At 43.7% G+C, this 12,886-nt stretch overlaps 1 protein-coding gene across 2 annotated transcripts in view; it reads left to right on the forward strand.

Annotated features, from left to right (window-relative positions):
- Window positions 1-12,886, forward strand: part of LOC143103340 (corticotropin-releasing factor receptor 1) — a 53,454-nt gene extending 40,568 nt beyond the window's left edge. For both annotated transcript variants that reach the window (XM_076267174.1, XM_076267175.1), the window contains 7 exons: window positions 2,608-2,761; window positions 3,934-3,994; window positions 7,415-7,487; window positions 7,993-8,078; window positions 9,097-9,232; window positions 9,402-9,443; window positions 9,796-12,886. In XM_076267174.1, the coding sequence (XP_076123289.1) occupies window positions 2,608-2,761; window positions 3,934-3,994; window positions 7,415-7,487; window positions 7,993-8,078; window positions 9,097-9,232; window positions 9,402-9,443; window positions 9,796-9,936 (693 nt within the window). In that variant the 3' untranslated portion in view covers window positions 9,937-12,886. The remainder of the gene's footprint in view (window positions 1-2,607; window positions 2,762-3,933; window positions 3,995-7,414; window positions 7,488-7,992; window positions 8,079-9,096; window positions 9,233-9,401; window positions 9,444-9,795) is intronic.

Here is a 12,886-nt window from a genome sequence, read left to right on the forward strand (position 1 = left end):
GTGTCTGCGAGATGCAATATCCACTCTGCACACTAGGAGTGGTAGCATAGGCACAGTGCATGACTGTGCATGAGCATGCCTTATTTATGGCTTTATTTATGATTCTGAGTCTGAACACTATGGTCTGCCCTCTAGTGGAGTCCTCAAGTAGCACGTGTAGTGCCAGAGGTACGAATCCGTTCACAACGCAGCCAGTCGCGTAGGCTTACCCGAATATACGAGAATGCTTGGTCAGAAAGCAAGTGTAGCCTATCACCGGCCCAAAGGCCCTTTTACACCAAGTCAGATTTTTCAGACAAACTATTTACACAAAATCACTGTGGTAATTAAATACATGTGTTCTTATAGGCCTAGTCTTTACACACCAAGGACGACATTTATTGCGATGAAAACTAAATTTTAGACTGAACGAATTTCGTCCTTGGGGGTGTAAAAACTATGATGTTGTGTGATTTTGTGTGAATTTTTTGTCAGAAAATTAAGACTGGGTGTGAGTAAAGCTGCAGTAAACTAAACCAAGCTAAGCTAAGCTAAACCAAGCTAAGCTAAGCTAAACCAAGCTAAGCTAAGCCATGCTGGTAGCTCTTGCCGGATGCTGCAGCACTCATCCATTGTAGTATGCAGAGCAGCCATGGGCACCACGGATGTTTAAAACTAGTTTATTTCTCACAAGTAGATGGACCAGCTGGCCCAGGCGTCATAAGGCACAAAACAACAGATAAGTCACAATCGGACATGCAGTTGTTGTTTTGTGATATAAATTCAGCACTGCCTCCACAGAGAATGATTTGTTTCATTTAAACGTTCCTCTCCTCTGCAGCTGTGGGGTCACGTGGTCCCAGCTGTGTTTAATATAATAACACACCGTGAGAACCATACAGTGCTGTTGAAAGGTTTGAGGTCACTTAGACATTTCCATGCTACTCCGTTGTAAGCGGAGTACCAGCGGACTGCTTCTTGGGGTCATTGTCCTCTTTTTGGAGAGAGTTGACTTCACTCAAGCCAATCAACCATCCACAAGGTGTGGCTTGGCATTGTAAACTGGAGTGATAGCCTTCTTTCTTCAAGATTCCTTTGGAATTCCTCATTCTACTACCACCACAGTGCACCCAGACCATCACATTCCCTCACCACGTGACAGATGGGGTTAAACACTCCTCCAGCATTGGCTCGGCATATCACAAATATTCTTCTTTGTGATCTGTTCACCTTAGATTTGTCTGTCTTCATCGGTCATCTGTGTGTGCTCTTTTGCCCATCTTAATCTTTTCTTTTTACTGGTCATTCTAAAATATGGCTGCTTTTTACTGGTCATTCTGAGATATTGTTTTTTACTGGTCATTCTGAGATATGGCTTTTTACTGGTCAGTCTGAGATATGGCTTTTTCTTTACAACTCTGTCTAGAAGGCCAGCACCCGGAACTCACCTCTTGTGCTGGTGTTTTGCGGTTCCTATTCAACGGAACTGCCAGTTTAAGACCTGTGAGGCATGTGTACATACGCATTTGTCCTCTTGCTCTAAAAACAGTATCCACTATGTGGATACTGTTTTTAGAATGACTTAGATTAAGTGTTAGTTAGTATAATTTGTATTTTTGTAATTTGTATTTTAGTATATTTTTATATATTGTATTAAGTGTTAGTTAGTATAATTTGTATTTTAGTATATTTAGCATATTCTTTATCTTCTACTGTCCTTATTGCTTAGTTGTGTTTTTATATTATATACTTTAATTACTCTTTCTGATGTTAAATAATGTGTTTGTGTTGTATGTATGCTGCTGAGACCTTGAATTTCCCCTAGGGATCAATAAAGTATCTATCTATCTATCTATCTATCTATCTATCTATCTATCTATCCATCTATCTATCTATCTATCTATCTATCTATCTATCTATCTATCTATCTATCTATCTTGCTCAGTGGTGCACTGTGGCCTCTCACTCCTCTTGCTATTCTGGCTAAATCCAGTCTGACAAGAGAGTAGCACCCAGCGCTGTGTGGGACCTTCAATTCCTTGGCCTTGTCTTCCATGGAACAGCCTTAGTTTCTCAGAGCGAGATTAGATGATACATGTCTGAGCGGGGGGGTGGGGGGGGGGGGGGGTGATCTTTGCTTCTGGCCTTTGTGTGAAACCACCATCTGATGCTCCAGATACTCAAATCATCTAAAGGCCAGGTGCATTGCTTCTTTAATCAGTGCAGCATTTCTTTAGCTATGCTATCATTCAGTAATTGCAAAAGCGCTTCAAATAATCAGTTAGCCTTTTTGAATGATTTGATCATTTTAGAATTGACTTCTATAGTCATTAACAATATGAATGATGTCTGCACTGTGTTTGGATTGATTTGCTGTTGCTTTGATGGACAAAAACAAAATCCAAATGGATTTGCTGTTGCTTTGATGGACAAAAAATCCTTTTCCTTCGAAAACAATGACCCCGAAGTTTTCAATGGTAGTGCAGGTGCTGTAGATACATAAAGCTAGTTTACTTAAGTAACATTTTATGGTAGATAGAAGAAATAATCTTCATGACAGACATCAGCAAAAAGCACTACCTTCAATGGCCACCGTTTTGTTTTTGACCTCTCTTGTGTCTCTTGCAGCTGTGGTGTCGTGTGGTCACAGCTGTGTATAACTATTTCCACGTGACCAACTTCTTCTGGATGTTTGGGGAAGGCTGCTACCTGCACACTGCCATCGTACTCACCTACTCCACGGACAAACTCAGGAAGTGGATGTTCATCTGCATCGGCTGGGGTGAGCACTGCTGCACTGTAACATCCCAATGGATCTAGAACACCACAGAATAGAACAGAATAGAATAGAACAGAATAGAATAGAATAGAATAGAATAGAATAGTGCGGATGGAATCAAATAAAATAGAATGTAGGGAGAACACAAGAATGTAGTTGTGAATTCGTATTTGCCTCAGGGACAAAAAAAAGACACATGATACTGTATGAAGAACATGTGCATATTTGATTTGGGCTTGGTTGGTTTGCTGGTTGTCTCATTAGTTGGAAATTTATGTACAGGACCGACATTGTGGTCCGGTGTGATCTATTTCCCTATGGGGAGTATTTCTGGCCTCCATCTGATCCAGCCACTCTGGACGGGGCTGTGTTTTTGTGTGGGCGTCACACTGGGTCTCTGTTTGGGTTGGTTCTGAATGCTGAATTCCACGCACCTCAGAGACGCAAAAGTGCAAGCGTCCTACCCAGAAGAATGTTCCGTGCCGCGAGCAGGGGCCCGCACGAGGCCAGCGCCGGGTCCCAGGGAACACTCGGAGTCATCTGCAGCTTGCGCTGTCACAGCTGGAGAGCGTAGAGCGCATTCTCCGTCCTCAGTGCAGATTTTTGTTCTCTGGCGTTTTTCTGAGAGGAAACAATATTTCTCTCATCACAATCATCACCCTCATCACCACTCGCCTCAGATCAGCGTCAGAATCTCTGTGTGTACCGTAAATCACCACGGGTATTCGTTCCCTTGGGACTGAGCTTTGCAGGCACTCTTTGTTCGCCAAGCATGGGAGAGTTGTCCTGAAGCACTCATGCAGTCACTGACAGTAGTTATTCATTATAACATGTCCCAGTGCCCGTATTATATTATTATATTATTATATTATTATATTCTAGATGTGAAGTGGAGCCCCCAATTAATGTAATCCCCCTGCATAACCTGGAGTTCAACTGTCAGATTGAAATGCAACGATTAGTATAAATGACAGATTGTATGTTAGGGTTAGGCTATATGTAATTACATGTTAATACTGCTACATAAATGTATTCATGTATTACATTGTAGCTATTGTATCAAGTAGTAGTCAGACACAAGTGTTTTAATGTGTTAGAATGCAACGAATAAATCATGTTGTATGTTTTAAGGAGTAAATTAAGGAGAAAATGTATTTTATTTTTATTTTTTGCAGGTATTCCACTTCCAATCATCGTTGCTTGGGCTGTTGGCAAATTGTATTACGACAATGAGAAGTATGTTTATTTATTTTGTTTATTTGTTTGTAACTGAAATGGGTCCCTGCATACTTTTGTCTGCCTGAGGTTATATGATCAATAAGATCTCAAGTCAGTTGTATTCTATTATCGAGATGAACGGAGTTCCTTATTGGTCATTTACAAAAACCCTTTCCCTAGGGTCAGAAAGCATTGATCCCCCTCAGAATGGGAGACTGCTCAATATGAACCTAATGAGATTTTAAGAAATATGACATCATTTGTCTTTCCCCACACCTACTACAACCTCCTATCCAAACACACACACACACACACACACAAACACACTCTCTCTCTTCTTGCACACACACAAAGACACACCAACATAAGTCTTGAGTTGGCACTGCCTGCCTGTGATATAAGTGTGAGCCAGGTCTCACCTCTGTCGGAGTTTGGACACTGATATCAATACTCCAGGCACAGTACACACTTAGAGACTGAGGAGTTAGAACATCCACAACAAAGCAGCACAGTAGGCCTACACACTTAGAGGCCGAGGTGGTTATACCGTCCACAACAAAGCAACACAGTACACACTTAGAGGCCGAGGTGGTTATACCGTCCACAACAAAGCAACACAGTACACACTTAGAGGCCGAGGTGGTTATACCGTCCACAGCAAAGCAACACAGTACACACTTAGAGGCCGAGGTGGTTATACCGTCCACAACAAAGCAACACAGTACACACTTAGAGGCCGAGGTGGTTATACCGTCCACAACAAAGCAACACAGTACACACTTAGAGGCCGAGGTGGTTATACCGTCCACAACAAAGCAACACAGTACACACTTAGAGGCAGAGGTGGTTATACCGTCCACAACAAAGCAACACAGTACACACTTAGAGGCAGAGGTGGTTATACTGTCCAAAACAAAGCAACACAGTACACACTTAGAGGCCGAGGTGGTTATACCGTCCACAACAAAGCAACACAGTACACACTTAGAGGCCGAGGTGGTTATACCGTCCACAACAAAGCAACACAGTACACACTTAGAGGCCGAGGTGGTTATACCGTACACAACAAAGCAACACAGTACACACTTAGAGGCCGAGGTGGTTATACCGTCCACAACAAAGCAACACAGTACACACTTAGAGGCCGAGGTGGTTATACCGTCCACAACAAAGCAACACAGTACACACTTAGAGGCAGAGGTGGTTATACCGTCCAAAACAAAGCAACACAGTACACACTTAGAGGCAGAGGTGGTTATACCGTCCACAACAAAGTTGCACTTCAAAATATTCTCTCTCTGCTAGTTCAGCTGTCACTGTTTTGCTAGTGAGTCAGTTAAAGGGGAACTATGCAGTTTTTTTTAGCTTAATTTACATTCACAAAGTCATTGGAATGGTTATATGACTTTTTTGGGGTTGAATGGTGGCCCTGAATGCCCCCCCCTGAATGGTCCCCCTAGCGCCTGTGAGTGGAAAAACCACCCTTTGGGCCAGCGGGCCAACAGCCTCAGAGACAGAACGTTGTTTCGCAGCCTCGCGATGTAACGAATTGCTTTACTGCACTACACACATACACGCTAGGAACCGGCTAGAACAAGGTAGCGATGGAGTTTCTCAGACATTCGTCATGGCAGAGCCAGCGAAAAGAAGTAGAAAGCAAGTAAAACGTTGTCGGAGGAACAGGGAAAGAGGAAACGGTAGACTGACCGAAAACAGCGAAGAAAAAACGAGAAAACAGCGAAGAAAACTGCATAGTTTCTCTTTAAGTGGTGCATAATGTAGGCCTATCTCTTTGGTCTGTGTCTATTCTGTCTTTTTAAAGGCTTTGCGGCATTGATTTTTGATTAGTTGGGTATTTATTAAACATGGAAGTATTTTACAACGATTAAAGGGATGTGATGTGGTTACTTAGTAGTCAGGGAACAAAGAGAACAGTTGATACCCAAATCAAATCATATTTGTCACATTGAATTATACAAAGTACAAAAGTCCGCAACACCAGTATATGCTCCCAAGTTAAAGTTTATTTACCGTGACGTTTCGGGCCAACTCAAGCCCTTCATCAGACGTGAGTCAACAATCCAAAGACACCCATATATGTACAATTAAGTGATCACATGATCACACAGTGGTGTTACACAGGCAAGTAATTATCCAATCACAGCAATAGCCAATACATGTTCAGTAATGCAGTGCATACATACATCCATACACATACATTTTCCAGAAACACCTACATACACTATATACAAAAAATTACAAAAAATTACAGGAATCCAACAACTACAAAAAACATGACCTCCTTCTCTGTCCCCCGGATACACAACGGTCAGATGTCAAAACAGACTGTGCAAAATTGTGCAAACTTGTGCAAAATAGTGCAAAATGTGCAAATTGGCATCCATTGTCAAAATGTGCAAATTAGCATGTCGGCATTAAACTCATGTTCACTTATAGTAGCTGTCCATAGAATAAGCAAGTCTATCCATAAAAATGTGCAGTGTGGATATGTACTGTAAGTGAACATGAGATGAGTCCTGATGAGAAATGCGAATTTGCACAATGTGGTGATAGACGCCAATTTGCACAATTTTGCACAGACTGTCTGTATGACATCTAGCTGGTGATTTGTGATATGTGGTTTGTGTAGACTTGCTTATTCTATGGACAGCTACTATAAGTGAATATGAGTTTAATGCCGACATGCTAATTTGCACATTTTGACAATGGATGCCAATTTGCACATTTTGCACTATTTTGCACAAGTTTGCACAATTTTGCACAGTCTGTTTTGACATCTGACCGTTGTGTATCCGGGGGACAGAGAAGGAGGTCATGTTTTTTGTAGTTGTTGGATTCCTGTAATTTTTTGTAATTTTTTGTATATAGTGTATGTAGGTGTTTCTGGAAAATGTAGATATGTGTATGGATGTATGTATGCACTGCATTACTGAACATGTATTGGCTATTGCTGTGATTGGATAATTACTTGCCTGTGTAACACCACTGTGTGATCATGTGATCACTTAATTGTACATATATGGGTGTCTTTGGATTGTTGACTCACGTCTGATGAAGGGCTTGAGTTGGCCCGAAACGTCACGGTAAATAAACTTTAACTTGGGAGCATATACTGGTGTTGCGGACTTTTTTCCCCTCTCTCATCGTAAGTGTTTTGTCCAGCACCCAGGATTAGATCGGGATGTGCGTGCGTTTTTTCCTTTTTATATTATACAAAGTACAATATTTATTTAGTGAAATGCTTAGCCGCCTGACTCACTGAGCCACATCTCACTGTGGAAATTTCCAGTAAACTGGACTGTTTCTGATAACTGGACAGCCTTAAAAACAGCGGATTTCCTGATATGGTGCACTTGGGGTTTACCTCAGACATCCCTTCCCATGATTCACTGCTGTGTGTCTGTGTGTTCCCGGCAGGTGCTGGTTCGGGAAGAGAGCGGGGGTGTACACTGACTACATCTACCAGGGGCCCATGATTCTGGTGCTTGTGGTGGGAAACTTCAACACAATCTCTATTCTGTGCGGTGGTAGTGTAGTGGTTAAGGAGCTGGGCTGTAGCGTGCAGTAGGCTAAAAGTTTTCGGTTCAATTCCCCGCTTCCACCGTTGTGCCCTTGAGCAAGGCTCTTAACCCCAAGTTGCTCTGGGGACAATGTGATCCCTTGTAATATAGCTGACATATGTAAGTCACTTTGGTCAAGAAGTGTCTGCTAAATGTAATGTAATGTAATATTCTAAAGTCTCAGGGCCCGAGGTTGAATAAGTCAGGCAATGAGCCGAAATGAACTAAAGCTAATTTGATAACTTGGCAGAATCATTTTGGTCATTTCATTGCAAGATCTTAGGCACACGTATGGGCAGGCCAGCGTACCTGTACCAATATCTGGGTTCATTTAATTCAACATAGAATTTTAGAACCTTCAATTGTTGCGGAACTTAGAATGTTCAAAAACCTACACCTTATCTAAGCTTGTGAATGTGGGCTGCTCTTTTTCAGATCAACTTTGTCTTCCTCTTCAACATAGTCAGAATTCTAATGACCAAACTCAGAGCCTCAACCACCTCTGAGACCATCCAGTACAGGTACAGCAACAACAACACATTGTGATTATATATAGCGCTTTTCAAGACACCCAAAGCATTTTACAGTGAAGGGGGAACCTCACAAACCACCACTGATGCCTAGCACACGTACCCTAGATCAGGGGTTTCCAAACTTTTTCCACGACAAGGTCCCCAAATACCACTAGGTTCTGGCCAAGGACCCCTTGATGTGTTATTAAACCCATCGACAATACTACGGCAAATGTAAAATTACATTAAGCTAATCCTAATAATTATTTTAGCCACAAGCACTTCACGATTGAGCATACAGTGTGTAAAAATTGCATTTGAAGCTTTCTGCTATATGAAAGATATAACTCTACTATTATTCCCAGTCATTATCATGGAAAATATAATGTTCAGATATGCGACAAATTATTCTAATGGCATTGTATAACAACCCTCATAGTAATAGGTATATTTAACATTTTTCAAATGTATTTATTTGTTGCTTTTATTTTTCCTTCCAAATTGCTGAGGCCCCCCTGGCACCCCCTCGCGGCCCCCCAGGGTGCCCCGGCCCCCACTTTGAAAACCACTGCCTAGATCACCACAGATGCCAACAACACTGTCAGCTAATTTAATACTTCACCTGATAGTCGCCTGATCAGCCACACACACATCACATCACATTACTGCAGAGGAGAAACCCACAGAGTATGTTCTTACACACACACACACACACACACACACACACACTGTAAAAGCCACATAGTGCAGCCTGGTGCCTTAAGGGAAATCCTGTAAGCTTCTAGAAAAAATCCTTTTCTCAGTGTTAAGGCATATGAGTATGTGAGTAAATTATAACAGCCACAAAGAACCTCTGTTGTCAGACAGGAGCGTCCTTTATGATCAGTGTATCCTCAGCTGACATAGTCTAACATAGCCTTCCTAAGGCCATGGGAACCAGCTTACTCTCTCACTCTCTCTCTCTCTCTCTCTCTCTCTCTCTCTCTCTCTCTCTCTCTCTCTCTCTCTCTCTCTCTCTCTCGTGTAGGAAGGCAGTGAAGGCCACCCTGGTCCTCTTGCCTCTGCTGGGGATCACCTACATGCTGTTCTTTGTGAACCCAGGAGAGGATGAGATCTCCCAGATTGTCTTCATCTACTTCAACTCCTTCCTCGAGTCCTTCCAGGTGAGAGGGCCTTAGCTGAAGCCCAGAGACTTGCAGTACACTAAACCCGCAGAAAGGGGGCGACAACTAGACAAGAGTGCAGCAGAGATGTGCAGTTTTGTATTTATGTTAGTGTGTGCTGTTTGTATGGTAGAAGTCTGTTATTTAATACTTTCCTTTTTCATTTCAGGGATTCTTTGTGTCTGTGTTCTACTGTTTCCTAAACAGTGAGGTAGGTAGCATAGCCGTGTGGGACTGCATGCGCTACCTGATAGTGTCAGTGTGTTGTTCTGTGTGCTGGCATATCATTTCAGCTTAATTGTTATACAGGTTAGCCTGAAGAGCCAGACCCACATTAAAGTATAGGGTTCTGGGCACTCACCGTTGGCAGTGCTCAACATTACATTTGCTGCCGCTAGGGTGTGTCTAGATTTCTAGGCTATATAGAGGTCTGATCAATTGTATGAATGAGTCACATGTATCGCATGCATCTGAACTGATCAGTAGGTCAAGTTGTTAATGTATTCCTTGCATGATTGATTGATTGATTGATTCATTGATCGCTCATGTGTTCATTTCCTCAGGTGCGCTCCGCGGCCAGGAAGCGGTTGCACCGATGGCAGGACAAACATTCCATCCGCACGCGGGGCGCCCGGGCAATGTCCATCCCGACCTCGCCCACGCGGCTGAGTTTCCACAGCATCAAACAGTCCACGTCCGTATGAGCCACAGCGCACTCTTTCCACCCGGGCAGGAAGGAAGTGAAGAACGAGGGAACGAGCGAGGAAATGGAAGAGGAGAGGAGAGGAGAGGAGGGGAGAAGGAGGGACAGTTGAAAGGCAAACCGGAGAGGTGGAGGAGACTCACAGCACACTGGGCCAGGAACTACAGGAACCAGCGTCCCTTCTGTGTGGGTTTCCACTGCAACTGACTGAGATGGCATGGTGGCTCTGGATAAGGATGACACATTATGATGATACGGAAGCACATTAACAGCCAAGGGGTCAGAGGTCACCTCTAATGACCCCCACCCCCCCACCCCAACTGCCACCACAACCTCACTTGCCTAATGGAGTATGATTATCGCCATGGGCTAACAGTGAGCCTGTTAGCTTCTGTAACAAAGACATTCCCCCTCCAGTCCCATGTTGCATGCCCATGCACTCCAGAGTCCAGAGAAGCCCAGACCAACCAGCCAGGCCCTCCACACCCCCCTCCTCCCCTTCCCCTGGGACCAGCCCTGAGTCCCCCCTCCTCCCCTTGCCCTGGGACCAGCCCTGAGCCCCCCTCCCCCCCTTCCCCTGGGACCAGCCCTGAGGCCAAAAGTTGATTCTACGTAGATCCACACGGGTGAGTCTTGTCCTTTTTGCAGATAGTTCTCTGGTCAGGAAGTAGGGGCTGGACGCACCAAATACCCCCCATGTGAGGGAGTGGACCTTTGGGATGGTGGAGAAACACTCATCGATGGGAAGCGGCAGTAGATACTGATGCAGCACTGACTCCGCAACGGCCATCACACTGACCATGGCTGAGGCACAGTCACTTCACATTGGGGTCTCATTGCAGTAATCTATTCAGGCATCTATGCATTTTGGCCAGAGGTAGGATGGCTAGCCAGCCGACTATCTGAGTGGGAATTAGAAACATAGACCAGAGCCAAGGCCACTGCTAGCCCTCACTAGCTAGCCCTCTCTGCTGGACGTCTCTGCACCTTCTCTGACTGGCTGCTCACGGATGCAGAGTGGGCGGGGCTACGGCTGGAATCAGGTGCGGTTGAGAGCTCACGCCTCTTCTGCGTTCTTCAGAAAGAGTTCCTGCTGACCAGTGATGTGGGTTTGCAAGAGTTTCTGCTGACCAGTGATGTAGGTTTGCAAGAGTTCCTGCTGGCCTGTGATGTGGGTTTGCAAGAGTTCCTGCTGGCCTGTGATGTGGGTTTGCAAGAGTTCCTTCCATTCCATTTGAATGGCCCTTCTGGACGCTGTGCTGGTGAAATTAGCTGGAGATAATTCAACTCCCCTCCTGTCCTCCTCCCCAATTAAAATGAACGCCTGTACACCAGGCTCATATTCTCCGCAAGAATAAAACATGGCTGACCTGCAAGAAAACTGAACTTTTCTCTGCACTGTCTAAAACACTAACACTAAAAAACTGAACCAGGAACCAAAAGGGAGGAAGACTTACCTTGGTTGGTTTGATGTGTTCTCAAGGCTGGCGCAGAATGAGCAGAATATGCACAATAAAACCAAATCGACTCAGACAAAAGGGACCCTATTTTCCTACGAAAACACAACATGTAAACACACTCTTGGAAGCATGTCCTTGGAGCTTTGTATAGACCATGACCTGTTATCCACTCGAGCGTCTGGTCCTTTTTCTTTCTTTCAAATGATACGTGTAATCAATTGTTTTTTTATTTCCATCATTACAACAATACGGGGACATGAATGAGGAAAGTGTGATTTCATTAAAGCTGTAATGTGCACAATGAAGACCATTTACTGAGGGATAAACCGGTTATCTGAGGGAATGGATAGTGTTTATATGCAGCCTCTGCCTCTTGATACCTCTGTGTTGTGTTAACAAACCAAATCAGTCAGGGCCATTAAGCTAGTGCTGTTCTGGAGGGCTTTTCAACGCACTGGAAAATTAAAGTGTCTGATTTCAATTGCCTAATCATTAACACCTGGAGGAAATAATATTGATATCTGATTAGACGGGGTATTTAACAAGATTACCAAAATGGTCTAGCCTACTTGTTGTCAGAGTATGTATACATATAGGCCTACTGACATATAGGCTACAATGAAAAATGTATGAACATACTGATGTATTGGAATTGGAATGAGCAAGTTCCAGAACAATATTACACAACTTGTAACTTGTCCAATGTAACTGAATACAGATATTCAGTTTCGGAGGACAAGATGTTCAGAAACAAATCGAACCTGGAGCACATTTTTCTCATATAGGGTGCTGACACAACCAAAGTCCTTTTAGGCAAGTCCCTCCACTCGGCGGCCATATTGTAATGCTTCTTGGCGACTTATCGGGCACCTATTTTGGCAGAAATGCGCATGCGCAAGGCTTCACCACACCAACCTTGTCCAGCAGCGAGATCACAACACATGATCGGCACGATGTATTCACAACACACCACATGATTGGCACAATGAATTCACATGTCGACTTTTGCCATGGAAGGGGCGGGATATGTGTAAACAACTGCCATATTGGCGTTCCAAACTAACCCCATGCATTTCTATGGAGGATTTTTTGAGTGCTGTGTCTCCTCATTAGAAAGCATTTGGCACAACTCAGCCTGGAGCCTATTCTTCTTGCATGGCACAGCACAGCGACCTTTCCACCAAGGCTTTTGAATAGAATGGCTATTCTGGCTTTTGTCAGTTGTCCACAAATTCCTCAAAATTTTCACACATAATTACACTGGACGTTGGTAGTGTGGGTCAGTGAGAGGTGGGTGGCTTAGCACTAGCAACGATCGATTACTTTCACTGTTGATTGCTTCCTTGATTAATTGTTTGGTCTGTAATGTCCAAAATTGTGATTGGCATTGCCCAAAACCCGACATGACGCATTCACATTTGTTGTACCTCCCAAATATATTCAGGCCGATGATAGCAAACCAGAAAAATATAAAAATTTCCTAAGATGGAA

The sequence above is a fragment of the Alosa pseudoharengus genome, unplaced genomic scaffold, assembly GCF_046254945.1.
Source record: "Alosa pseudoharengus isolate Yale_2024_CS ecotype anadromous, Long Island Sound unplaced genomic scaffold, YU_APseudo_1.1 YU_APseudo_1.1_scf_4, whole genome shotgun sequence".
Taxonomy (NCBI): domain Eukaryota; kingdom Metazoa; phylum Chordata; class Actinopteri; order Clupeiformes; family Clupeidae; genus Alosa; species Alosa pseudoharengus.